We start from the raw sequence: 27,630 nt of genomic DNA on the forward strand, positions 1-27,630 counted from the left end.
GAATTGAAGATAAAATTTTATTTCTGACCAGAATAACATAAAAGATTTGTTTTCCATGCTTCAAAAAGAAAAAAACAAAAAAGGTCTTAAGCAACTCTCTGGCTTTTCTCTCATTCCCTACACATCCCAACTTCATGCTTCACTTTCCCTAAACCCGTGGGGAGCTACAAGACAGGCAGCCTTGACACAGAAACCAAGCAGGGACAGCACCAGGGCCACAGAGCAACTCCCTGGGCACGAGCACGCAGCCCAGCATGCCATCTGCCCTGCGCGAACCCTGACAACGTCTAAAGTGTTAACAGGCCCTTGACAAGTTTTGCCTACTTCACTCTGTGCAAATCCTTTAATATGGGCTGTGGGGAGAGGATTTTAAGAGACAAGAACAGAAAGGTTGGACCTTAACCCATAGAATAAAGGCTTGGAAAGCTTGGAATTGAACTAAAAGTTTAGAACTTGGTCTTGTGCTCCACTTGTAATTTCTCAGTTATCCATCGCATGACACACTTGGACACTGACCTGTGCTTTTGAAAAGGCCCTCTGGCTCCTGAAGACTTCACTCCTTAGTAACAGTTAGACCTGCCATTCTTTAGAGACCAAGTACTAACTGAAATTACACAACTCCAAAGAAGCCTACAGGTCAAGTCATTCTTAAAACATACCGCTCTCAGTGCCTCCAGTTTCCATTCCTTCTTTACTATTTAACAATGTAACAAACACACTAATTTTTTTTCTACACTAATGGATGTTTCCACAAAAATTATAAGATTTAAGTGTCTAGTGTCTTATTTTCTCTTTGGCAACTACTGTTGCTTGGACAGTCTTTACTTTCCCCCTTTTATTAGAGAAAAAAACCACCTGACAGGGCATATCAAATGGGAGTCGGGAATACCAGGTATGTCCCTGCCCATTGATTTGGTCCCTGAGGTAGTTGTGTATCTGTCCTCACAAAGGATACCTGCCGTGTGTATGCGTCACCTCCCAAGCAGTTCAACACAATGCGGAACTCCCTCACCCAGCCTCTGAGGGCCACACACCCACATGGCTCTTTTGGGGTATTTGACGGTTCAAGATCAAGAGGTCCTGTGTGGAGTTCTCTAACATTCCTCATCGTTTGAGATGGCACTGTGGTTACAGAAGGCTGGTTTTCAAGTTGCAGGTTTTATTGGTTTTAAAGATTTCAAGACCCTCCAGCATCATCTGTTTAAACAAAAAGAAAGGAATACCAAAACATTAAAGTTGATCTTAAAAAAGTATCTGCAATGGGATTTTTATTTCAAAAATTGATTATGGTTTTTCTTATGTGCTAAAGACTTTGAAAATACCTCCAGAATGGAAATAGTGGCCACTGTCTAAAAATGGCTTTCTGAGTTATAAATACCACCACGGGACCAAAGTAAATGATAACATTAGATTTGCAAAGCTCCATGGAAATCTCGACCCATGAATGTGCGTGCTTTTCCCCGTCTCAGTGGACTGGAAGAGGGGGCGGCTGTCAACAGTGAGGGGCAATTTCAGCACACAGGGCGGGAGCCTGCTGACTTGCAGAGAAGAGTGAAGGCTCAGGGTGTGTGCGCAACGGGACTGCCTGCAGGTGGGAGCCTGCCGTGCTGCTCTGAGCCCTCCCGCCTGCAGGTATGGCCAGCAGCACTGAGAAGGTGAACCTTGGTCTCACCCACATGCACAGCAGGACAAAGCTTTCTGTAAGAAAGACCAGAGGGCGCTCTCTACACAGACAGACCTGCTTGGAGAGGAGGCTGCTGGTGTGGGTGCTGGCATCCAGGGGATCCCCGAGGAGCCCACAGACTGGCTTGCCCACTGCTCTGGAGCAAAGTCCACCAGGCAGTCCGCTCTGCTGCCCTATGCACACACCACCAATTCAGAGGGCGGCCTGGGACAGGAAAGCTATGCATATGCAGCAGCGGCGCCGGCAAATCCACACAGCCGACTGCGGAACAGTCACCCGGGCCCACCTTCTAAAATGCCGGCAGGCAACTGAGGAGCCCCAGACATGGGGGAAACACACAGCAGGAAGGAGACTAGAGGAAGAGAATCTCTTGTCCCGGAGGGAACAACTCAAAGAACACTAGTTTTGGGGTTCCCTGGTGGCGCAGTGGTTAAGAATCCGCCTGCCAATGCAGGGGACATGGGTTCGAGCCCTGGTCCCGGAAGATCCCACATGCCACGGAGCGGCCGGGCCCATGAGCCACAATTACTGAGCCTGCGCGTCTGGAGCCTGTGCTCCGCAACAAGAGAGGCCACGATAGTGAGAGGCCCGCGCACTGCAATGAAGAGTGGCCCCCACTTGCCGCAACTGGAGAAAGCCCTCGCACAGAAACGAAGACGGAACACAGCCATAAATTAAATAAATACATACATACATACATACATACATACACTAGTTTTATTTTTTTAGTTTAGTTACAGATGTCCCTAACTACTGGATTCACAATCCAAATATTTGCTAAAAGACTTCAAAGAATTTTATCCAAAATACTATCAAAATGGAATTCTTCCTCTAAAGATACGTGCACTGAAGTTGTACAGAATGTAAGGGGGGTGGGCGCAGTGTCAGCCGCAGTTGGAACTCAGCCGGCCCCTCAAAAGGCTCACCGACACACACTCACCACCACCACCGCCAGCCAGTAGGAGCCAGCACCTCACCTGTCTCCTCCTCCCACCGGGCCCAACTCACTCTGCAGGCAGCCACTGAGAAACCTGCCGTGTTTGCTTATTTGTTTAACGTTTATTATGAATTTTTGTATCCATAACAAACTATTTCAACAGTACACGTTCCTTGTGGTGTAGAAGGAAAATGCAGTATCACAGTACTGCTCAAACATATGCACTGAGGACCTAATTTAAATGTTATGTAAGTAACTGGTAGTATGTTAAATGCTTCATAGCTCTCCGAAATTCTTGGTAGATTATTATATTGGCGTTTAAGAGTGTTTTACTGAGGTTTTCTTATCTAATAAAAAATAAACTCTGTTATCGAAAAATCCTCTATTCTAATGTTTTCAGGAATAGAGTAGTCAGATAACCAGGGAAGTCTCTGGTATCTCTAGAGATTTGAAAAGATACCATAGTCCTAAAACAACAGATGCTATGAGAAAAACTAAATCAGAAAACAAGAGCTCTCAGAAATGAACAATAACACCCAAAATAAAAATTTAACACCCAAAATTAAAAAGAAAAGGGTGGAACATATTTTGAGAATCCTCCAGAAAGTTTTTGAAGAAAATTAAGACATTAGAGAAAACACAGTAGAAATGAGTCCAGGAGGTCCCAACTAATGTGACTGAAGGAAGAGGGAACAGAGGAGACAGATTATTCCAGAACTGGAGGGAAGAAAAAACTGAGCAAGGTATATAAAAACCTTGCTCACCTATACACATCCTCAGGAAGTTTCTAAACATCAAGAAAGAAGAAGATCCTAAAAGCTTCCAGAAAAGAAAGAATAGGTCACCTACAAATCACAGAGATCTGGGTTGCAGCAGACCCTCTTCAACAGGAAACCTGGCCACTTAAGACAGTGGAGTTCCAAGGGGGAGTCATGAATGAAGAATCCCATGCTCCAACCAACAGTGACGAGCCGGTCCTCGGGGGGCGGGGGCCGGGGGAGCTACCGGAGGAGGTTCTGGCAGAAGTGGGTGCGGCGGGCAGAAGGCAGACCTGGCGGTAATCCAGGACAGCAAGGAAGGGGGCTCCAGGGTGACACGGCTGCAGCAGTCCAGGACGAGCAGGTGGTCAGGGGATGACACGGAAAATGAGAGGCAGTATGACTGAGAGAATACGTACATTTAAAAACGTTGTGAAATGTGATTTTTTTGGACAACAAGGAGAAAAGAATCTAGAAACTCCCCCCAAAAAGAAAAGCAACACAAACACCACCAATATGCAACGACCAAAAATGGGAGCATGATTAATGGAATGTTAAGGAAAGAAACACACTGGACCTTGATACTAAGAACACATCCTGCAGCTGCCACAGCAGTCATGGCACTGGACCCATGACCACAACACACAGCTGGCTAACCAGGAAAAATACTTCCGGTGTTTTTAAGCAACTATTGTTTTCCAACTTTTAGAACCGACCTATAGACAAACTGGAGGGCTTCTTTCCCCTCAGTCCGTGACCATGACGATCATCACTGACGATATAAAAGCTGGTGGGCTTCGGAAAGTGAGACGAGGAAGGGGAGGCGAGAAGGGTAGGGGCCGTTACAGCTGCATCTTCATATTGAGAAGTCAGAAAACATAAGTGCACTATTTAAAGAATGAGAAAGTACAGACTATGGAAACCTGCAAAAAGGAGAGGGAGGGAATGGTAAGAGTGAGCTAGATCCCCTTTCCTAGGGGTGACAGAGATTGTCTATTTAAATAAACAGTTCAACTAAATATTTAAATAGTTTAAATAAATCTCATTCAGTGATAGAGGTAACAAAAAACACATGATTTAAAGTGGTTTTCTCTGGAAACTAAGGTGACATAAATCAGGATAGTGGTCACCCTCAGTTGGTCAAGGAGTGACTAAAAAGTGATGGGGCTTGGGGCAGGCGGGGGCAGGCTCCTGACACCGTTTCGTTTCTTGAACTGGAGGTAACCAGTGAGTTTTCGCAATCGTGTATTCACTTTGTGAAAACTCACTGGGCTGCTTACAATTTGTGTACTTGGCGAGTTTTTCTTCAATAACATGCTAACTTAAATAAACAGAAATTGTTAAAGTAGGAACCTCTGGGCAGTTGGAATGATCTATGTATCATTCCTTCGACCAAGAGGCTGGGGCATTAAAGCAAACCACTATGACTGAAAACACCTCCAAATAAGGCCAATCTGCAAAATAGAAAAGACATTACAGGGCTTCCCTGGTGGCGCAGTGGTTAAGAATCCACCTGCCGATGCAGGGGACACGGGTTCGAGCCCTGGTCCGGGAAGATACCACATGCCGTGGAGCAGCTAAGCCCGTGCACCACAACTACTGAGCCTGCACTCTAGAGCCCGCGAGCCACAACTACTGAGCCCACGTGCCGCAACTACTGAAGCCCGTGCACCTAGAGCCCGTGCTCTGCAACAAGAGAAGCCAACACAATGAGAAGCCCGCACTCGCTGCAACTAGAGAAAGCCTGTGCGCAGCAATGAAGACCCAACGCAGCCAAAAATAAATAAATAAATAAACAAGATTTTTTAAAAAAAGAAAAGATAAGACATTATACCAGTATCTGATTGTCTGAGTTTCTTTGAAACTTCAATTTCATTTTCTTCTAACTTCCTCTTTGCACAGTCCTGGCATGCATTACCTGAAAGATGAAAACTTTTATTAAAAAACTTATCTAAGAATGGCTATCATCAAAAAGAACATAAACAACAAATGTTGGCAAGGATGTGGAGAAAAGGGAACCCTTGTACACTGCTGGTGGGAATGTAAACTGGTGCAGCCACTGTGGAAAACAGTATGGAGGTTTCTCAAAAAACTAAAAATAGAATTACCATATGATCCAGCAATCCCACTCCTGCGTATATATCGGAAAAAAGCAAAAACTCTAATTGGAAAAGATACATGCACCCTAGTGTTCATAGCAGCATGATTTCAATTGCCAAGATATGGAAGTAAGTGCAAGTGTCCATCAACCGATGAATGGATACGGAAGACGTGGAATACATCTTGGAATACAATGGAATACTACTCAGCCATAAAAAAGAACAAAATTTTGCCATTTGCAGCAACATGGATGGACTTGAAGGGCATTATGCTAAGTGAAGTAAGTCAGACAAAGACTGCATGGTATCACTTACACGCGGAATCTAAAAAATATAACAAACTAGTAATGTAACAAAAAAGCAGACTCACAGATATAGAGAACAAACCAGTGGTTACCAGTGGGGAGAGGGAAGGGGGGAGGGGCAACATAGGAGTAGAAGACTAAGAGGTAAAAACTATGAGGTGTAAGATAAGCTACAAGGGTATATTGTACAACACAGGGAAAATAGCCAGTATTTTATAATAACTATAAATGGAGTATAACCTTTAAAAATTGTGAATCACTATATCGTACACCTGTACCATATAACATTGTGCAGCAACTATACTTCAATTTAAAAAATTGTTTTAATTTAAAAAACACTTATCTGATTTTACTGAAGCACTGACCAACTAATCCCTACCATATGCTACAGATGTCTATCAAGTTAATGCTTTTTTCAAGAGAAATGGATGACTCTGGGAGTCAGAGAACGCACCTAAAATAAATGTGTCCTTTCCCACGGAGATAAGGGAGAAACGGAAAGCTAAGCACGCCTGTTTCACGATTCCTTAACTGAAGCCCGTGCAGCACTACCAAGTTTCTATCTGTGGCTCTGCTGAGAGGGGCAGGGAAACCGGGGCTGCAAGGTCCCCAGCTCCACTGACCAGAGCCCCTTCTAACCCAACTGACTGACCAGCGTGGGGAAACCTGGCACTAAGTTCACCCCAGGGTGGACGCCGGGAGCCTCTGAGCGCTGTCGTACCTGGTAACTCATAAATGGGCAGAGTCGAGCCCTGCAAGATGAGTATGGACATTTCAACCACGTAGTAGATAGAAAATTTTACACCAATGCTTAGAACCTTTGCAATTAAAATCTCTGAAGGGGATGGGTCAAATTATACACTACCATGTGTAAAACAGAGAGCTAGAGGGAACCCCGCGGTACAGCACAGGGAGCTCAGCTCCGTGCTCTGTGATGACCTAGGTTGGGGGGCAGGGGCAAGGGAGGTCCAAGAGGGAGGGGGTATGTGTATACATGGAGCTGATTCACTTCATTATACAGCAGAAACTAACACAACACTGTAAAGCAATTATATCCGATAAAAAAAAAAATTAACTACATCTTAGACCCAATGGTATGATACAAATAGACTCTTGTTCTAATTCCCCCGGACTCTTGGTTCCAGGACAGGAAATTATTCCTGGCACCAGTGGATGGCCCACGTTTGACAGAGCTGCTTCCCAGTTCAAGGGACCGTCACGCAGGTGTTGCCATCTATCATCTCTGGCGGGGATGTCTTGACACAACACGGGCTAAGTATTCAATGTGAGAAACACATCTATGATTTTAGAAGTAAGAGCAGGAAAACACTGGAACATGTAGGCAAAAAACAGGCTGGCAAAACCAAGATCTGCTTTACCGAACAACGTGGTGCTGTCCACTCGATCGGCATCTGGGGAAGAAAGGAGAACAGTCAGCAGAACCGACTCCACAGCGCTTCCTCGTCAGGCCGGCGGTGGAGACGGAGGCGAGGCCGGCTGTGACGCAGCGGGGGAGGCCCGGGCCAGCCTGAAGCCTGCTCTGCGCGCCGGGGCAGCGGCGCCGGCTCCCGCCCCTCCTCTCCACCCCCAGGGCCGACGTGAGGACTGAACCCCGACGTGTGAAGCCCCCGACAGCACGGGTGCGGGGAGCTGCCACCACGACTGCCGTTGCTGCTGACCCAACACCCTCTCCCAACAGGAGAAGCACCTCAAGAACTCGCGTTCAGATGTCCCTGAGGACGCGGTCACACATTACAAGTCCAAACGGCCTTCAGCCCCCAGCAGCCTGTCAAATGCACTCAGCGGCCAGGGTCTGGAAAAGGGGGCCTGGGTGGGGACCGGAGGGCCCCGCCATCGGCAGCACGCGCGGGAGCCCCGGCTGAGGTCCTGCGGGCCGGCACGCAGGCCCGTGCAGGGACACCCTGAAGGCATGTTCCACTGCTGTCGGTCCAGGACCCCAGCCCCAGCTTCAAAATACCTGGGCACTAACTCTCTGAGCCTGTCTCATCAGCTCTAAAATCATCTACTTAGTAGCAGTGGATACTGTGACGAAAAGTGAAATAAGGTCAAGAATGTAAAATTCATAGCAGTGTGTAACACAGCACAAGGGTCGGCTCCCTGCTCTTTCCCTTAGTAAAAAAACTTGACTGCCACCCTAATGACACTTTTATTAATGTAAATGCAACTTAAGTCAGTCCATCTTGCTAATTATTAGCAATTCGGAAAAGGACTAGTGGGAAGAAGCTAGACCGCTGGATTATCTGTGCATTTGGTTCCCGTGATCTTCGCATTATCTCTAGTCTTCAAGTTCATGGCCGGTCACATGCAGGCAGCTTTGTGGTTAACCCAATTCCACTGTGTGGGTGACCACGTCTGGGTTTCCTATTACCGTGACATGACAGCCAATACAGACCTCTTGAAGTTTGCCGTCATCCATGTTTTATGACACCAAACTCAAAGCCATGAACTGCCCTTATGGCAAAATGACCAGTTTAAGAAGTGCTCACTTCTCTTGGTCATTCCTGGCAGATGATCAATTCCCCAAAGAAGGGCCAAGGACAATTACTTAAAAGGTGTGTTGCACTCAGCAGAACAGGGAAAAGATGTTATTTAAAAAAGAAATAAAAGTCTTCATGAAATCATTTTGTGCTGCTGTGTTTTAACTTTTAAAAGGTAGTGACAGGATAAAGGTATGAGGTATCTGCATTTTTCAGGTTGTCAGTATCCCAGCTGATGAAGCTGGCTGCGCAGTTTTCTTTCTCGGTTAAGGTAATCTGAAGCATGGCATGTCATCTGTAACGAATAGATGCGTACAACTACATGCACAGCTTTAACTATAACGTTCTATTTATACGCTATTACTATCATACCAATAACCCTAGTCTTCTATTTTTAAAGTACCCAGAGACATTAAAAAAAATAATAACTAGAAGACTGGTGAATCTAATGGTATGTAAAATTACCTTTCAATTTTATTTTATGGTATGTAATTTATATCTACAAAAAAGGGGGGAAAAAAAAAACGGAAGAATCCTATCAGATTTGTATATTGAAAAGTGAAAAAAAAATCCCATACCTGGACTTCGCTGTTTGCAGATCTGAGTGGCAAGGTCTTGCACGTACCCCGGAAAATAGTCAAAACAGTCCCCGTAGGACACGACTTTGATCCCATGCAGAAGCATGTCTGCCTGATGCTTAAAGAAATGGTCTTCGTTCTCCTTGAGCACAACCATGTAGTGCTCCAAATCCACCTTGTTCGGCACCGAATAAAGGAAGAGGGCCTGGAATATCTGATCACGAAGGGTCTCTCCGCAGCCCACAAACAGAAAAGATTTGGTGCAGTACAAGTTCTGAAGAACTTCCTGTGAAAGAACCAACGAGGAGATCGGCATGCTCATCTGAAAGTGAGTGGGATCTTATGATGTAAAGCTAGATATTTGCGATTTTAAATCGTTGCTCCCGAACCAGCCTTTCCCAAGAGCCACAGAGGAGCAAAGTTAGAAAAGCAGAAAGGAAGGGGGCCCCTTCCTCTCCAAGCCAGGGTAAACAGCCCAGGCCCCAAATCCACGTCCCCAAATCCGTGCAGATGCGCTACTGCCCACCCCTCCCCACCCACCATCTCGTCAGTGTAGTCACTCAATTCAAATCTTCTAGAATTATGTACAACTTTAAATGATTAAAACATAAAATAAGGGCATGAAATTTTCTTTCAGCTCCAAGCTGTGCACATGTAACGCCCTGGAATTAACCTCTGTCTCAGTGAATCACAGATGGGAACTCCACGGAGAGGGGCCTGGCCTCGGAAGAACAGGGTTTTGGGGAGTGCGGGCAGGAGAGCTGAGGAGGGGACCAGTGACAATGACCCAAGGGAGTGGGCGTAGAGGGAAACAAAGATTGTTAGTGGGGTCACTCAGGCACGCAGCAGAGAATCACCAGTTCAGACACCCAAACACCTCAGAGAGAGGTTCAGTATCGGCAAGGAACTTCTTCCCACGCAGTACTGGTGCCACTGAGGGGCGTCACCCCTGTGCCCAGGGTGTAGGGGCGAGGGAGGGAGGGCCTGATGCTGAGCTCAACAGCGAATCAGTGAAGGCCCGTGGCTTCTTAAGTGCCATAATAAATGAGTTTATAAAAAGCTAGCAGGCAGTTTCTCCACACTTCATTTTGTCCAGGATATCAAAAAAGCCTCACAGAGAATGAAATTTTAAAACTAGGTTTTAAAAGCTAAAAGAGATTGCTAAATAGAGAAAGGGAAGAAGATGCCTGAAGGAACACAGAAAAAAGATGAGTAGAGAGGAGTGGCCAGAGAAGAGCGTTGCAGACCGTGCGGGGGCCTGTGAGTCACTGAAGGAACGTAACCGTGACCCTGAGCAAGAGGATCACGGGACGTTCACTGAGCATCTGTGCCAGGTGCCAGACCCTGTGCTGGGCCCTGTGCCGGGCCCTGGAGACAGCGCTGAGAGCAGCGGCGTGACCCGAGGGGCAGGAGGCCTGGAGGCCAGGAACCTGCTCAGACCGCCGCCACTGCTGGCTAGCGGCCGCCACGCAGCCCCAGGGGTACAACCAGGGCCTAGTCAGGATGGGCATACCATGACTTCTGGGTCTTGAGTAACGTCTTTGTATCCCGATGGGTCCAACACCATCCCGCAGGGGTCTGTGTATAAGCCGTGAATGTGAAGAACTCCGTACTTCATGTGTCCTCTAGCCCACTGAAGGACCTAGCAAAGAGCAAGCCAGACAGGGGAAGAACGCTGGTATGTAAAACAGGTGTAAGAGGAAATATCCACAGTGACTCATGGCCTCTCAGACCTACCTGGGACACAGTAAGAGAGATGCTTCAATTTATAATTATACCTTTAAACCTAAGAGAAACTCAGGTGTTAAATGCTACTTATTCCTGTCCTGCCATGTCGAAAAGAACTTCTTCAGAGACCGAGACTGTTAGGTAGAAAATACCTTTAACATCTCAGCTTATAGCACACTGTCAAGACTGATGACTTTAGGGAGATGATGAAGGCTTTCACTTCTAAGTCACATGTTTTATTTTAATTACTGCTAGGTATACATTGTTTGTACACCCAGAAAAATACACATATACAGAAAAAATAATTTATCAAATAGCTCTAAATTGGCTTCATTTCAAGATACAGAAGATGCACATCACGTATGTTCCTTTTATCTCCACGCCAGGGGCTTTCATGTCAGCGGGCCGGACTGACAACCCCAGACAAATGGACTAACCCCGCCCCCAGCCCCCCACGAGCAGGCGGAGGAGCCAGCACTTCTGTTCCCTGCCACGTGCAGCTTATCTCCAGGGGCCCTCGGTACAGCAGGGAGCAGCCCCGCAGACGGGGCCACGCTGCTCCGACACGGGAGCAGGTGTCCTGCCACGTGTCATGGGGGGGGGGCCCGCTTGCGGTGTCGGCCGGGGCCCCGTCACAATTCCTCAGCCAAGCGCCGGGAGACAGGCCGCCTAAGAGCAGCTCCCACACTTCCCCGGGTCCCGAGTAAGACAGCATCGCAACGGGCCTCGGTGTCCCTGCGTGTGGAGCGGGGCTGGGACCCCCTGCCCGCCAGCAGTGAAGCAGGAATAGGCAGCAGCCGTAGCCGGCAGCGATCGTACAAATCCACAGGCACACACGGCGCACAGGAAATACAACCGATGCAATCAAACTGTGGTCAACCTTAGCAATAAAAGAAATAAAAGCGTAAAATGTGCACCTATCCGATGGGAGAAATGTGTTTTGTTAGGTTTTTTAGTAACGCCTCGTGCTGGCAAGACATGGGAGACGGAGTCCCCCTCACACAGCTGCAGGAGTGTAAACTGGAAATCTTCCTAGAGAACACGTGGGTGATTTACATCGTTTGTCTTTAAAATGGTCATACCCTTTGACCCTAACAGTTCTCCAGGAACTTATCAAAAGTGTAGGAATTGTCACTGTAGCGTTATTTATAGTTGTGAAAATATGCTCACAATGATAACTATAATCTAGTCTCACAATGAAATTACATTTAAAACCATGCTTTTAAAGACAGCTTGATGACAGGAAAATGCTCACAGTATAATATTAAGGGAAAAAAATCAGCCCAAAAACTTGACGTGTATTGCAATCCCAGTTTGTTAATTAATAAATAAGCGAATTAACCAAAATTCACAGCAGTAGGACTATAGGTGATCTTGCTTTCCTGAACTATAGCCCCTATCACCCACATCTCCTACAATGACAGAGCCCTTGTGGGTGTGCAGGACAGAAGCAAACTGGAAGCCAGAGCAGGTAGACGAGGGGTCCTGAGGGGCTGGCGGCAGCGCCCTGTCCCAGGCCCTCCGTGCCTCGTTCCAGCAGGGAGAGGAGCCTCCGCGAGCAGACGGCACCTTTCCTATGACGGGCCCTCTGCTGGGAGGTGACAGCTCGTGCCACACCACAGCAGCAGCGCGAACATGCCTGCGCCTCCGCCTCTACCCCGCCCCCCGCCCCGGCGCCCGGCCCGCACCTTGGTCTTGTCCTTCAAGTCCAAAGACTCCATGGGCTTGTTGTGCTGCTGCCCGAAGATCTCCAGCAGGTTGTCGTAGTTGGTGGTCAGCACCATGGTGCCCCTCTCCATCAGGCTGAGGATGGACTGCAGCACCAGCGGGCTCTGGATGTGCTGCTCCAGGTTGTCGAAAACCTCCAGCAGGCAGTCCTGGAAGAAGTTGGGCTTGGTGTCGCCCGTGCGCTACGGAGAGGTGGACCCGTAGTTACAAAACTGCCATCTCTCAGTCACCACCAAGCACCTAGGCAGGAGACAGTACTCTAGGTGCCAGGGATGCAGTGGTTTTTTAAAACAGAGAGAAAACGGCTGACCTTGTACAGTTTACTGAAACCCTGGGGGAGGGAGGCACGTAACGTGCCAACACGTCAGCAGTGATCAACGCTGCGGGGAAGCCCAGCAGAGAAGGGGGCTCGCTGCCGCGCGGCAGAGGGTAAACAGGCCAGCGGCCCCGGGACGGCCTCAGCAGAGCGCGGAGGGAGGGAGGCAGCTCTGGAGAGGGGGGGGTCCAAGCGGGGCAGGAGCCAGCGCGAGGCACCGAGGTCAGAGCACAGGTGGGGCTGAGGGCGGGCGAGGGGCCCTGGTCTCCGGAGAGGAGTGAGGGCACGTGTCACAGGTGAGGCCAGACAGCTGACCTGGAACCAGATCACGTGGGGCCCTGAAGACCACAGTGAAGACCGGGGCTCCCTGCCCCTCCGCGAGAGCCACAGAGGCACTGGTCTCCTCCTCCTTGCTGCTCTAGGGAACTGGATGAAAGGCAGCGTGTCATGCTGCTGAGAGGCCCAGCAGGGTCAGGAGTGGGACTGGGCCCCTGGATGCAGCACCAAAGGTCACTGGTGGCCTTGACCAGAGCGGCTTCGGGGGAGCCCGGCCGCGCTGGGTTCCGAGGGGAGGCGGGCAGCGGGCAAGAGCGAACACAACAGCCCCGGAAGAGCTGTGCTGTGACGGGATCAGAGACACGGGGTGTGGCGCCAGGAGGCTGCTTCACGCGCTCCCAGCACGCGCGCCCCTCAGCCAGCCTCACCCCGGGCCCAGCAGCACGGGCGGGAGAGCCTGACCCGTGCATTCCCACCAAACGCCTCTGCCGGCCCCTGCCCCCACCCCCGCGCCCCCGTCACCACTGCCATCAGCCTCGGGAGCGTCCACCAGAGTCCCCCACGTCCTCCCAGGTGGTCGCTCATCCCAGGGCTCGGCGCTCCCTCTTCCGACTCTCCTATCCCTGCCCGCTCGGGAGACGCCCGCTGTCCCCGCTGTTCCCTGGGCTGCGCCGTCAGTGAGCCCTCATCTTCGCGCGCTTCTGTGAGCCTTCGCCTCATTCTGCCCTGAAGACCGGCTCCCCACGTCCCTGGCACCCACACACTGCGAACCAGGGAGGATGCAAGGGTGGCACCCGCTCGCTGCCGAGTCTCTGCAGCTGCGCGTCTGTCGCAGCTCACGCTGGGTTCACACCCACGCGGCTGCTCCTTCCTATGTCACAGCCTCTATAAATGCCTCCATCACCCTCCTCCAGCGACCTTGTCCCATCTCCGCCATCCACACCCCTAACCTTATCATGACCTGCAGCGGGACCCTTTCCAGGACCCCTGGCCCGCCTCTCCCTCCACCTGCCCAACTCTTAGCACCCCGGCTCCCAGGGGACTTCACCCCGCCAGGACCCATGGCACTGACCCACTGTCCTCCCTCCCCCGCCAGCCTAACTTCCCCCATTACACAGCCTAGATTCCATAATGTAACACTACAGTTACTCCTGAAATTCACTTTCATCTTCCCCGCCCTTCCCTGGCTTTGCTGGAATCCTTGGGCAAAACCCCAACCCTGAGAAAACCAACTCTCCACTTACTCCGTACCTGTTCCCAACCTGCTGAACACGAGGAAAACACAACCGTTCTGACTGCCTCACTTGAACTCTTTTTTTTTATGGAAGTTCTCAAAAATACACAAAAGTAAAGAGGAGAATAAGATAAAGCTCCAAATATTCATCTCCTTGATTAAACAAGCATCAACCTAGCCGGCCTCTATTCGAATGAATGGCCTCATCCAAGGGGTCCTTCTCTGGTCCATTGACTCTGCCCCTTCCTCCCCTGACAGGGCTCAGCAACTTCCTTTAGAAAGGGCCCAAGAGCAAACTATTTTAGGCTTTGCGGGTCACACATTCTCTGCTGCCAGTACTCAACTCTGCCCTGAAGCATGAAAGCAGCAGCCCTAGACATTGTGTAAAGGAACGCAGAACTTTATTTACAAAAACAAGCAGCAGCCAAACCCTGCCCTATGATGCTAGTTCCCCTTATTAATACGACACCCATACCTGGCATCGTCACCCAGCTATAACGACTTCCCAGACTCTGGTAAAGCCATGTATGGCCACATGTACAACTCCGGCCAATGCCATGAAAACAAAGTGACTTGCATGTCAGCCCCCGTAAGGGAGGACGCACGGCCCCTCTGTCCCCTTCCCACTAGCTGGCAGGCACACATCACTTACGGCAGGAGTCGGGGCAGCTAACCTTGAGTACGAGATGCGGGCTGCACGGTGAAGACGGCGGAGCCATAAACCGGGGCCCGAGTTCCCCACACTGTCAAGCCCCTGCGCTCCCCTGGGGCTGCCTACCCAGATGTTTATGTGAGAAATGTAAACACAATCACAGTCAAGCCACGTACTTTTGGGTTTCTTTCTGCAGCAGCCGAAGCTCTGCGTACTAGTTTTTAGGCTTTCTTCTCGGTTAACTAACCCTCAACATCTCCCCACCCCAACTCTGAGATGACGGCTATACTTCTTCAACACACCTAAGGGGAAGAAAGCTGCCTTGGGCCTCGGCCACAGCGTCTAGCTCCCTGCGTGCGTCCTGTGCGATGACGACCTGGCTGTGACCTGTGTGAGCTCAGCCCTTTCTGCAGCCGCCCCACTGGCTCCAGGGCATCACTCAGTGAGTGTCCCCTGTATCACCAACCACTCTTCCTCTGCTACATCCTTCCCACCTGCAGACAAAGAAGCTCCATCTTCTCCCATCTTACAATGTTTGGGAAGCCCTGGTCGTGTGAAGGGATGCGGCTGGCCTGCCTGGACCAAACGCAGACCTGGCTGCTCCATCCCTTCGCTAAACGAGGGTGAGATCACCAGGCTGGTCCCCAGAGCAGCATGGCGACCTCCCTGAGACAAGCCGCCTATCCACGTTCTGTTTAACATAGACTGTTTAGGAGCCCACACTGTGCTCGGCACCCCGTCTGTTTAAAGGGACGATATTCTGATGAACTGAAAGATTTCTGGCTTGTCAGCCCAACTCGGTGAGAAACAGACACGATGCAGGCTTGGAGAAATCTAAACGCTAGACTCATTCACCAACCTGGCCCAGAGCCACGGTGTCCCCAGTGAGACCTGACGCACTTGTGTGAAAAGACTTACAGGGGACATCTTCCGGATCAGGTCATGGGCGACAACCAGCAGGTCCCCATCCTTGGTCACCTTCCTGCGGAACTCGGCCACATCCCCGGGGTGCAGCACCTCGAGCTGCTCTGCGGCCTCGATGATAGCCTCGATGCAGCTCCTCCACGAGCACAGGGCGGGGATCCCTGGGGCCACGGCGGCACTGACTCCCGTCCCGATGACCAGGAGCAGTTCCTGGGGCTGTTTCCGGATGAGGCTTTTTAAAAACTTTCTACTAAAAACAAGGGAGGCAAAGAATGAAAGCCAACATGGAAGTACTGCAACCACGAAGAAAACAATGTAGTCTGGGAACATCCGTGAGGCGTCTGGTCAAACACAGCCCGTGCTGGGCACAAACACACACGCATCGTCCCCCCAGTTATACTAACCGCAAGACGGAGCCTGTGTACTTTTCTTTTTGTGTATTAATCTCACATGTTCTATCCTCATTCCTAAGGGACTTGGGACAGTACTGTCTTATTGATCTCGAGTCCCCCATAGTGTTGAGCACACGTTTAAGTGATATGTATTTGTGAACAAGAAATCTCAGCAATTTAAATTCCTTTAAAACTGCAAAGAGCTTGTAAATACAAACTATGATGATAAAATGATCCCTGATTACAGGGACAGAAAAGAAAATTCCTGGCAAAATGCTGGTCCTCTGCAACCCACTCCCCGGCAAGCACCTCCTTCTCCTGCGTCACTTTACAGAAGTGTAACCCGCCCACTCCCAGTCAGAGGTTTCTTTCCTGTGAATCGTGGCCTTAGACGTGACCCTCTGGTCACCTGCTGCTCGGTATGGAGGCCAGGCGACAGTCGCCTCCTTGGGCAGAAAGACAGCTGCCTCTGCGAACATTCCTTACTTTGGAGCAAAGGGTAGTTACTTGGCCCCGGAGACGCCCTCCCCAGCCGGTGTTCTCACTTCACTCACCCTCCCAACTACCAAATAACATATAAGGAGACTTGTGATGGAAGCTATACACCTGTTTGAGGGTGCAGTTGACTTCATTTACCTTGATTTTTGTTCACTTCTGTTTGTTGTCTTTTCCATGGAATCCATCTGTGAATCCTAAAGAGATTCAGAAGCAATCGGTCAGAAGCGACTTCTACTTCCCAGATGAAAGTTCCTTTATTAGTACCCTGGAAGAGAGATGAGGTGGAATTAAAATAAAAGGTCCTGGAGCTTTCTTTAAATTAGAATAACTGAAAAGCATCGTATACAAAAACGTACATCCAAAATGGTTCCTAAGCCCCCATTCCTAATTCTGTGACTTAACAGGCCAGGCAAAGTCTCAGACCCAGATTCTGCGAAGCTCAACACTGGAGGGAAAACGAAGGGAAACTAGTGTGAGGGAGCGCAGGTGGTGCAGTGGCTCAGCGCTGGGTGTGTTCACTGCCCCTTCATGACTCTGCTCCAGAACCGCTTCCAGGTGACACGAACACAAACGACTTATCACGGAAGGAAGACAACGCAATGGCACGATAAAGTAAGCCACACACAGGACTATCCGAGCTCTCGAGGGTACCGAGCAGTGCGCTGAGACGGACCACGACATGCCCAGCAAGTCTTCCGAGGAGACGCCAGGCCTCCCCTCGGCCGTACTGAAATCCAGTCCAAAGGAATAATCGAAGTAAAAGGCCAATTCTTAGCTTACATAAAACACGACTCTCGAATCAGCTAGGTCTCTATTGCCAAACTATCTCCATGTTCTATCATTTTTCCAGAATCATATTTCCCCCCCCAATTCTCTACCTAACATTACTGCAAAGAAGGAAATATACAAAAAAATAAAGATTAAAAAGCCCATAATCCTACTACCTACAAGCAATGACTGTTAGCATTTTTAGAGTTCCCTCTAGACTTTTTCCTTTAAAATTTTTACATCATTTGAGACCATAGGTCATATCCTACTTTTTTCATGCATTTTAATAAAAGCATTTCTCTTATGTTATTCAAAACTATTCCTAAATATAAATGTAATAGCAACATACATGAAATTCTATCTTACTGATATGCTATCATTTACTTTACCTACCTCCCCAATGTAGGGCATTACTATAACACTCTGACCACCATCTCTGTGCACAAAGTTTTCATCTATTTTGAAATTATTTATTTAGGAGAGATTTCTGACAAGCAGAATTGCTCAGTTAAAGAATATGAACTCTGTAAAATATCTCAGCACATTACTGCCAAACTGCTTTCCAGAAAAGTGGTCAGCAGAATACATAAGTGCCTGCTTTGCAGAGCCTAACCAGCACTAATTGAAAACCACCTTTTCACATGTATAATCTCTTTTTTTCCCCCCTAAATTAGAATTAGGTCACCAAAAATAATTTTCCAGGGGAAGGAAACAAGGCTTAATCAGTCTATGAGCATCTTTAGATTTTAAAGCTAAACAGGATCGTAAGAATATCCCCTGGAAATGTATACAGAACTCTGTGTAGGTGCCTGTGCACATTTCCCACCCCCACCCCCCGCCCCGGCTCATGGGAAAGGGTTCAGAGCGCCCTTCAAACTCCCAAAGGTGTCTGTGACCTTTCCCCAAATGTTAAGAGACCAGTCGGTAGGCGAGGAAAGTGCTGTTCCCTGATGCCTGTCACCTGCCCAAGGCTGGTGCTCAGCCCTAACTCCTTCCCGCTGTGGAGTTACTATCTGAGTCATCAAAGGTCAGACTGTTTCATTTTTGTTTTTTTCTACTAGATATTTTCTAAGGTAAGGAATAAATATTGAGGTTTTCCACTATATTATATAATCCCCAGTATAAGCAACCTTGGGCCCCAGCCTGGAGATTTCAATGACTGACCTAACTATTCACCGATCCTCAGTTTTAACAGCTATGAAATAGGAAATCTTGCTAACTGACCGAGTTTTGAAAGCTTGGGAACCTCTCACAGGAAAGATGCTCCGGATTCAACCTCTGGAGTCACAGAGCTCAGGAGGCCGCAGACTTCCTTTCTCAACCTCCCCCTGCAGGACGGAACTCAGGGTTCTTCCTGTTCAATCCTATATGAAAGGTTAATACGAGATGCTTACGGCTGACGAATCCAATTGCCCCCCAATCCTGCTCCCCCAAATAATCTACATCACTTGAAAATAGTTATTCCTTCCCACCTGGAAAGGAGTCTTTTACCTCATCCTGCTCTACAAAACATTTTAGAATATTTTTTAAACAGTCACTGGTCAACCAATGACTTAAGAAATCACATGGGGCTTCCCTGGTGGCACAGTGGTTGAGAATCTGCCTGCCGATGCAGGGGACACGGGTTTGAGCCCTGGTCTGGGAAGATCCCACATGCCGCGGAGCAACTGGGCCCGTGAGCCACAACTACTGAGCCTGTGCGTCTGGAGCCTGTGCTCCGCAGCAAGAGAGGCCGCGATAGTGAGAGGCCCGCGCACCGCAATGAAGAGTGGCCCCCGCTTGACGCAACTAGAGAAAGCCCTCGCACAGAAACGAAGACCCAACACAGCCATAAATAAATAAATAAATAAATATTAGAAAAAAAAAAATCCACACTGCTAAATTAAAAAAAAAAAAAAAAGAAATCACATGCCCCAAACTGTCACCGTTGTGAAGAACTTTAAAAAATCTCTCTCTAGTTCTTTCAATTATTGTTCAGCTGCTTTTGATGCCCCATATATGTATGAAGATAGATACAAATGGAAAACCTCAACATTGAATTTACACATCTGCAAAAAAGTATGAACAAATTAAACTTTTGTGGGCTGGACTTAACTCCAAAATTAAGTGATTTCAAAGTTTTCCAAAAGAACAAGTTATCACTACAAGTACTGAGCACTTATATAACAGGTGACAGCCTGCACTCCTGGGTGGTTTGCTGGCTTAAGCGCTCAAAACTCATTCTCCTCCTGAGCGTGATGAAGGCCTGGAGCCGGCTCCGCAGCACTTCCAACAGAACCGCACATGCTCCAAACTCAATAGGCACGTGAGCCTCTAGACTTTAATACCGATGGGTGTCTTTAAGGATCAAAGTAGCCAACACAGAAAGTACCCAATTACATTAAATCTCAACACAATAACTATGTAATGATGAACTGCATACCTGCCCATATTTAGACATTTACAGTTCATTATAACACTGCATGTTGAAAGACATTACCTCATTTCCTGTTCTTTCAGCAGCATAATTATCCGAGCCAAATCTCACAATGACTTAGAAAGTACCCCAAATCTCTCCTTGTTTTTAAACCAAGGGCCAAGCAGGAGATCTCTCTACAAAGCACTCAGTGCCCGATACTAGAAGTTTCTGTAGGTGGGCAAGCCTCTGGGGTTCTGCTCCCATCCCCAACACCATTCCTCCAAGCCAGTCAGGTTCCAGACAACAGGAACAAAAGCCTTCAGAGACCTTTTAGACACTGCATCTTTTGGTTTCCTTGGTGATGGTGTCGTCACCACAGTTTGCAGGCCCAAAGCCAAGTCATCATGGCAACCCATTTTCTTTTTCAAGGACCTATCAGCATTTTCTGAAAGCAAAATCAGGCCCCAACACAGATTTGTATAAGCAGTTCCTGTCCTTTTTATTTAAAGCCATGAATAAAAGTCTGAATAGGATATTTTCTGCTTAAAATCTGAGATCATGAGTATTTTATGAACTTCAGAGTAGCCAGAGACTGCCTTATCCTTTGAATCCCTAGCGTCCAGCACTAAATAAATGTTCACCAAACTGAGTCTAATGCAAAACAGAATGAACTACAAACACCAAACTATTTATTGACAGCTAGCAAAACAAAGTCCCGCTCCCCAGCTCCCTAACTCCGCCTCCTGGTCCCCTGGCCCTTGTGTAGTCAGTCCTGCTCTCACTGACTCCGGGCTTGGTCATATGACTTCTTTGGCCAATGGGATGTCGGCAAACAAGCAAGCAAGCATTTGATAAGCACGCTGACACTGGAGCCTGCCCTCTTGGAACTCAGCCTCCTAAAGCCCGGTCTAGCCTCCTGGACGGCCACCGATGGAGAGCACACCAGCTGACAACCCAGCACCATCCACTCGACAAGCATGCAAGGCTATGAGGGACCGCTCAACGCCAGGCAAGCAGCCAGATAACCACAACTGCGTGAGCGACCCCAGCTAGGCCAGCCGGAGTCCTGCTGAACCAGGCCCAGGTGCTGATCTACAGAACTGGCCGTTCTTTGAAGCACTCATTACCGTTCTACACAGCCAGAAAGAGCAGAGGGATGGGAAAAAAGACAAAAGTATCAAGACCAAAAAAAAAAAAAGCACAGATCAATGAATGAAAGGGTCCATAAAGTTTTGAGGGGGAGGGAGAAAATATTCGTCAATAATAGTATTTTAGGGACTTCCCTGGTGGTCCAGTGGGTAAGACTCCATGCTCCCAATGCAGGGGGCCCGGGTTCGATCCCTGGTTGGGGAGCTAGATCCCACGTGCATGCCGCAACTAAGAGTTCGCATGCCACAACGAAGATCCCCCATGCCAAAACTAAGACCCAGTGCAGCCAAATAAATAAATAAATATTTTTTTTTAAAAGAATAATATTTTATTACAAGTAGCATAATAAAAACCTTAAAACGAATCACTTTCTATTATAAATTACACCTTCACTTAAGTACAAACCCTGAATTAGAAGTTTCCAGTCTGTGGGACCCTGAAAAATATTCTTAAGAAAACTTCTTAACTTCTTCCTATAAATAATCACATGGGTTTTGAGTGGTATAAAAGAGCACGGAGATGACAACTCCCAAGTTGTACAGCCCCAGATTACAATGAAGGAAGAGGGGCCTACAGTAGACATACGCTCAAAATATATTCCTTACACAGGGACATCGCAAATGTTCATGAAAATTTCCAAATGCTCGCTTTGAACTCACTTGAACCCAATCCATAGTGATGGAAAAAGATGCCCCAGAATTTGTGGAAAAAGTCAGGTCACTGTGACTACAAATGACTTGATTAATGTAAAGGCCTGGCAACACAGCTAGCTCTGGTATTACCACTCTGCTACTGTTACAGAAGTAACCCACACTAAGAAATGATTTATAAATCTGCTACTCACAGGAGACAGGAGACCTGAAATATTAATACTAGTATTAAATGTAATGCCTTAGCCAGTGTGGTTCCTAAGGACTGGAATGTCCTTAAATGAGGCCAAACCAATTGCCCTGTGACTACACCCAGGCAGGTGTGGAGGCCTCCGGCCATAAAGCAAGCTCTTCCCGGCTCCATCAGCACATCGCAGAGGAGTGCCTGGGGCCATAGCTCACTGACACTGACACACCTGGTCCTTAACATCATCCTCCTTGCCCTTCACACTAACTTGATTCCCTCAAACTGCCTTTTTCATGGCAATCTGGTTCCCCATGTTGACTTGGGAGGCGGGGCCACAGAAGCAGAAATCATTGGGCAAGAAGAGGAAGTTTTCAAGTACATTTGACAGACTTCTAACCACTAATGAATCATCTGCGATCTGGTTGGTAGAGGTATTTCTGGCAAGTTTGGTTAGCATAAGTAGGTTCACCTGAGCTGAAAACAAGGTGCAAATGGACAAAAATTAAGCTTCCAGAACTGCAAAGGAGAGGCTTGCCCTGAAACCACAACACCTGGGGCTCTGGTGGAGAAAACACAGGATCTGGAGACAGGAGACACCACCATATCCCCAGCCCCGAGATCGCTCTGAACCTCAGTTTCCGAATCTGTCAAATGGGAATGCCACCATCCACATCACTGATTGCTGTGAAGATTTTGAGTGAGTCCAATATCTGAAAGGCACTTAACCTTAAGATGTTTATCTATTACTATAAACCACCTCAGCAGCCAGCTGCTCTCCCTCAGCAACAGGAAGCTTTCGGTTCAACACTACTTCTCCACAATGACATATTCATTTAACCTGGATTCTAGTAAAACTTAACCCAGTCATTACTAGTAAGAGATCTTCAGGATGAATTGTTTTCTTCAAGTTACAGGAAATACAAAACCTTAATTTGAAAACATGCTACTTAACGAATCACTTTTTATTCAGTCAAAATAAACTGCAGGGGGAAAAAAATCCTTATTTTGTAATGATCAAAATGTGTTCCTTTGCTTCTTGAAACCAGTGCCTCCAAACAGAGTTGCTTGGGCACATAAGCTCAAACCAAGAAAACAACAAAACCCGCCACTAGTAAAAAATTTAAAGGCCACAATTTAGTTCAAAAAGCAACATTAATTACTGATGCTTTCTACACCCCTATTAGATTCAAGGGCAAACACTAAGCACTTTACATGCATTCTCATGTAAAGCTCTCAACAACCCTGTGACGTGGCTCTTATTATTACCTCTCACCTGGCCAACGTTGACATTAAACCCTTTTAAGAGGCCAACCACCATGCTAAATGGAGTCTTGCATGTTTTCTCCAATCATCAGTGCAGCTCAGGAGGGCAAGCAAATATACCTGACATTTTACTAGGAACACTGCCAACATGTGAAGTGGTCACTGGTTAATAGTTTGTCCATCAGATGTGACATGCTGCACAACTCAAATAGACACGTTACTTAACAATAAGCCAATGATGGCTTATTAAAATGTACCAATGCAGAGGCCAAATGCTGAAGCACCAGCATTTATCCATCCCAAGAGGAATAAGAGATGTTCTAGAAAGTAAACCTCCAGTGAAATCTAAAATTATAGAATTTTAGAGCTGGAGGGATCTTAAAGGTTCTGCGATGTCAAATGCCCTAAATAACAGGTGTGAAAATTGAGACTGAGAGGCAGTGACTTGGTCAAGGTCCCCTAGGGAGTCCGGGGACAAGCTATAAACTCATTCCTGGCTTATGTCCCATAATCTTGCCACTATCCCGGGCACCAGCTGGTCCACTGTGACCCCAAAACTTCATGTAAGGTACTCATTTGTACCTCTTTTTACGACCTATCTTTACAAATACCAAGCCACACAGTTTGGCTGATCTGCAGGTTCACCTGCTTCCTTGCTCCATTCATTTTCCAGAAATGCTAAGAGAAACAGCCAGCATTAGGAAGGTACTAGAGGCAGCAAGAAGAAGCCTCAGGCAAAACAACTAGCTCACAAGAGCTTTCTGTTTGCTCCCGGCTGGCAGCTTATCACACAGCTGTCCGTGTTAACTTTAGCAGGGAACAGATAAGGAGGGCTCAGCTGGGAAACAAAGCCACCACTGGAGAGGACATCATTCTCCTGGGAAAGAGACCTTGAGGCTCTTTGAGGGAGGAAGTAGGATCCAGCAGAAAGAGTCCAGGCTTAGAAGTTAAACAACCGAGTATCAGCTGTACTACTTAATATGGGGTTGAGTTGCTCTGTCTCTCTGAGCTGTATTTCCTTCATCTGTAAAAAAGGAATAATATCGTACATCTCAGGGTTGCTGCAAACACTAAAAGGGGTAACACTTAAAACAGCAGAGCCCACGACAGTGCGATCCCCACTACACCATATGCACGCGATGGGTATCCTTCCTGGATTTAATCAATTGAAATTAAATAAAATTTAAAATTCAGTTCCTCGGTCACACTGGTCACGTTTTAAATGCTTGACAGCCACACGTGTCGAGTAAACTGGACAGCACAGATCGAGAACACTTTCATCATCACAGAAAGTTCTACTGTACAGCGTCACTGTACCGGGCGAGTCTCCCTGCCCCTCACCCAAGTCCAGACCTCAGCAAACAAAAGTCCTGTGGATTTATTCTCAATCGATCTCCAATCCCTACCCTCTGCCATGCCTTGCAGTCCTCACAACTTGTCTGGACTGACAGCCACCCTGCTTCCGGTTTCAGCCCCTCTGGTCCCACACTGTCTCCAAAGTGACATTTCTGACACAACACATCTGAACTCGTCTCTCCTTCAAGGGCTTTCCAGTTCCTTCAGGACCCCCAAGCCCAGCTTCCAAACACTCCATGATCTGGTTCTACTTCTGAGACCCAGCCTCTCCTCTCCCTGCCCACTGTGCCACATGTGCACCTCCGGGGTGGATGCTGGGCTCACTCTGACACACAGTCACCCTGATGAAGCCCTAGGTGACCTATGGGCAAAAGAAGAAAACCTCCCCTAAAAGGACTAACAAGTTCCCAGCGTCAGTCCCCAGGCAGAAGACGGTGGGCTGAGACAAGAAAGAGCTGGAAAGGTCTTTTGGGTCTAGACTTCAAGAAGCTTAGCCGTGCTTGAGGAAGCCACGGTCCTCACTGCCACCACCCTGGGTCGAGGTCACCTCCACCTCTCATGTGGCCTTGCTTCCTCCAAACAATTCTCCCACACCAGACCCAGCAATTGTTCAAAAACACAAAATCCCTCTTCACTCCCCTCCTCAAACCCCTCGATGGCCCCCCACTCCCTTCAAATACCAAATCCTCCACCGGGCTTCAGGAGCTCCTCTTGCTTTGGTCCTGACTACCCTGGCCCAGCCCGTTCTTGCCACTCCACGCCTGAAACCCCGCCCTCTGCCAAGCTTCCCAGTTTCCCCCATTCTGGTCTCCTCTATCCGGAACACCTCCCTCACTCCTCTCCACTGACCAACGCCCACCTTTCTTCAGCTGGGAGCTGGACCATCACTCACTCAGGGGGATGGGAGAAGCAGTAATTCAAGAAAGGGCCAAGGGCATGGAGGGCCTCAGGGAACAAAGCTGGATTCTTCCCACTTAGGATTCCCTCTAATAGCCCCTGAGGACCTTGCTCATTAAGGAGGTATTACATCTCCAGCCACCCCCCCCAAGGATGAATCTATGCTCCAGCCCACCTCTTGGTTTCCAAAATCTCATGTGCTTTGTGGCATGCCTCTCCTTTTTACATACTGTCCCTTTGCCTGGAGTGACCCTGGCAAACTTCTTGATTTCAACCTTCAAGAATCAGCTCACCTATTACCTGTCACTTTTCCTCCCCTCCAAGAAGCCCTCCATAACACCCCTTCCTGAGAATCTGACCCTCACCCCAGCTAAGTTCAAGGCCATATAAAAACTACCTATGTGCTTAACTACCCCCCTCCACCGTGGCCCTGAGAGCAGGGGCTGTGTCATCTCTGGCTCCAGTGCCAATTCCTGGAAACTTAGTCTTTTGGGTCTAGACTTTAAGAAGCTTAGCCGTGCTTGAAGAAGCCACGGTCCTCACTGCCACCACCCTGGGTCGAGGTCACCTCCACCTCTCATGTGGTCTTTCTTCCTCCAAATAATTCTCTCCCACCACAGCCATTTAAAGAAAAAAAAAAAAAATTAGCTCCATGAATGACAAAATCAGGAGACAAGCTCAAAGCGTCCTGGTCCGCCCCAAGCCCCTCACCTACTTAGCTGGGCCACCCTGCACCACATCGGATCTGTTTTCTAGGCGCTTCTGTGGAGCCATGAGTCTCACCGCAGAGCATGAAAATTAAACCCTGTCCTGCTCTGGCCTCAGTGCAACAGTAAACACGACGCCACGGCCCGCGCTGAGATCACACCCCCTACCTGGTTACAAAGAGTCATCAGGTGACTCATGCCTCTACTTCTTTTATATTATCAAGAATTCACAAACCCCCAGGAGCACTTTCACGGACGCCCCATTGGTCCACGGGCCTCAGGTTTGAGAAACCCAGCCTCGACACCAGCTAGGAGGGAGCCAAACGGCAACTGAACCTCAGGGCAGGTGGTAGAGGGCAGGGCAGACGCCGAGGGTGGGGACGGCGGCCCAAAGAGCCGGGGGAGATGGCGCGGAAGGCCTCACGGCCCAGCGGGGTTCTGAGGGGACCCGGGGATGGGAAAGTCAGGGACGGTCTCGGGGGTCCTGAGGGAATCTTGGGGAGTTTCTGGAACCGAGGATGCTAAGGGGTCCCGGGGCCCTGAAACGGCGGGAGGGCCTCAGGGGGTCTCGGGGTCTCGGGGAAATCCTGGGTTTGGGGGGTCGAGAGTCCTGAAGGTGTAGGGGCCAGAGGTGGCCGGGGACTCCGAAAGGGTCTCGGGGGCTGGGGCTCCCGAGGGCGGGTGAGACGGGGGTCTTGGGAACCGAGCTCTGTCGGGGTCCTTGAGGCGGCCGTGGATCCCGAGAGAGGCCGGGGGTCTTGAGGGGCTCTCCATCCGGCACCGCCGGGCCTCCCCAGCCAGCCAGCTCACCCGCGGCGCCGCCGAGACGCTGGTCGGAGCTCGCGCTCCCGCCGCCTCCTCCCGCTCAGCGGTCCAAGTCTCCGGGGGCTCCGGGAGGCCGCGCGCTCCTCGTGCTGGGCGGGGCCGGGCGGAAGTCGGTCTGCGGGTGGGAAGACGGCGCGCGCACCCGGAGCCGGAGCCGGAGCCGGAGCCGGAGCCGGAGCCGGAGCCGGAGCAGACGACTCCCACGGAGGCCGGCGGCGGCGTTACGGCGAAACCTTGCCTCGTACGCCCACCCTCGCCGCGCGAAGGGTCCGCCCCAAAACCAACGGCTCCCGAGCCGCTGGCCCCGCCCTCCCCCGAGGCCCCGCCCCATCTCCGGCGCAGGCGCGGTCGAGTGCGCGGAGGGCTCTCGCTGGGCCGAGACTTCGTCCGCGCTCCGCCTGCAGCTGCTCACAGCGCGTTCTCAGCTTCATCTGCAAAATGGGCGCACTTTGCAGGGACATAGAGACCATTAAGTGCAATCGGAGGCGCCTCTCTGCAGCCAGGCTCTGCATCACACTCATGCACAGCTTCTATTCTCCAACCCGAGTTGGGTCCAGACCCGGGCCAATGTCGGGTCTCCACACACGCCCTGCTTGCCAAAGACCCTGCGGACCTAAAATCGCCAGTCCCCTCCCCCAGCCCCGCGTTCTTTTCTTTCAGAGTTCTTACCACTCTGAAATTACGTATACTTGTTATTTTTCTCTCCCCAGCTCCCCGGGAGAGCCGGGACCTTGTCCGCCGTGTCCATCCCTGGGTACCCAGAAGCTAAAACGGGGCTGGGCACACGATCGGTGCCCAAATGTGAATGAGTGAGTGTCCACCC

The 27,630-nt window shown here is 49.2% G+C and overlaps 1 protein-coding gene and 1 long non-coding RNA gene across 9 annotated transcripts in view; one reads left to right on the forward strand and one right to left on the reverse strand.

Annotated features, from left to right (window-relative positions):
* FAM118A (family with sequence similarity 118 member A) lies at positions 1–26,983 on the reverse strand. 8 transcript variants are annotated; one of them, XR_009009725.1, is made up of 10 exons: positions 26,793–26,983; positions 16,746–16,872; positions 15,712–15,967; positions 12,276–12,497; positions 10,373–10,501; positions 8,860–9,145; positions 7,163–7,195; positions 5,214–5,297; positions 4,096–4,302; positions 1–1,197 (listed from the first exon to the last, which is right to left on the reverse strand). XR_009009725.1 is itself a non-coding variant. In XM_057556684.1 (10 exons), exons 3-10 carry the CDS (start codon positions 16,790–16,792, stop codon positions 3,623–3,625), a joined length of 1,155 nt encoding a protein of 384 aa, XP_057412667.1. In that variant the 5' UTR covers positions 16,793–16,872; positions 18,600–18,739; positions 26,793–26,983; the 3' UTR covers positions 1,229–3,622. The 8 variants fall into 8 exon arrangements, 6 of the variants coding, with proteins under 6 accessions (XP_057412671.1, XP_057412670.1, XP_057412669.1 ...); XM_057556684.1 differs by lacking the exons at positions 1–1,197; positions 4,096–4,302 and adding exons at positions 1,229–3,720; positions 18,600–18,739; XR_009009726.1 differs by lacking the exon at positions 1–1,197 and adding an exon at positions 3,699–3,720.
* The window catches only part of LOC130709225 (uncharacterized), a 7,760-nt gene continuing 6,344 nt past the window's right edge, over positions 26,215–27,630 (forward strand). The window contains exons 1-2 of the long non-coding RNA XR_009009727.1: positions 26,215–26,263; positions 27,518–27,616. This is a non-coding gene — a long non-coding RNA (uncharacterized LOC130709225). The remainder of the gene's footprint in view (positions 26,264–27,517; positions 27,617–27,630) is intronic.

This window comes from Balaenoptera acutorostrata, chromosome 11 (assembly GCF_949987535.1).
Source record: "Balaenoptera acutorostrata chromosome 11, mBalAcu1.1, whole genome shotgun sequence".
Classification (NCBI taxonomy): Eukaryota; Metazoa; Chordata; class Mammalia; order Artiodactyla; family Balaenopteridae; genus Balaenoptera; species Balaenoptera acutorostrata.

Excerpts from the sequence above, each read along its gene's own strand:
- FAM118A (XM_057556683.1), bottom strand. The coding sequence starts at position 16,792 with ATGGATTCCATGGAAAAGACAACAAACAGAAGTGAACAAAAATCAAG. Across the intron at positions 12,498-15,711 it reads TGATCCGGAAGATGTCCCCT|CGCACGGGCGACACCAAGCC; the intron begins GTAAGTCTTTTC and ends ACCTCTCCGTAG. Across the intron at positions 9,146-10,372 it reads CTCAAGACCCAGAAGTCATG|GAAGTTCTTCAGAACTTGTA; the intron begins GTATGCCCATCC and ends GTTCTTTCACAG.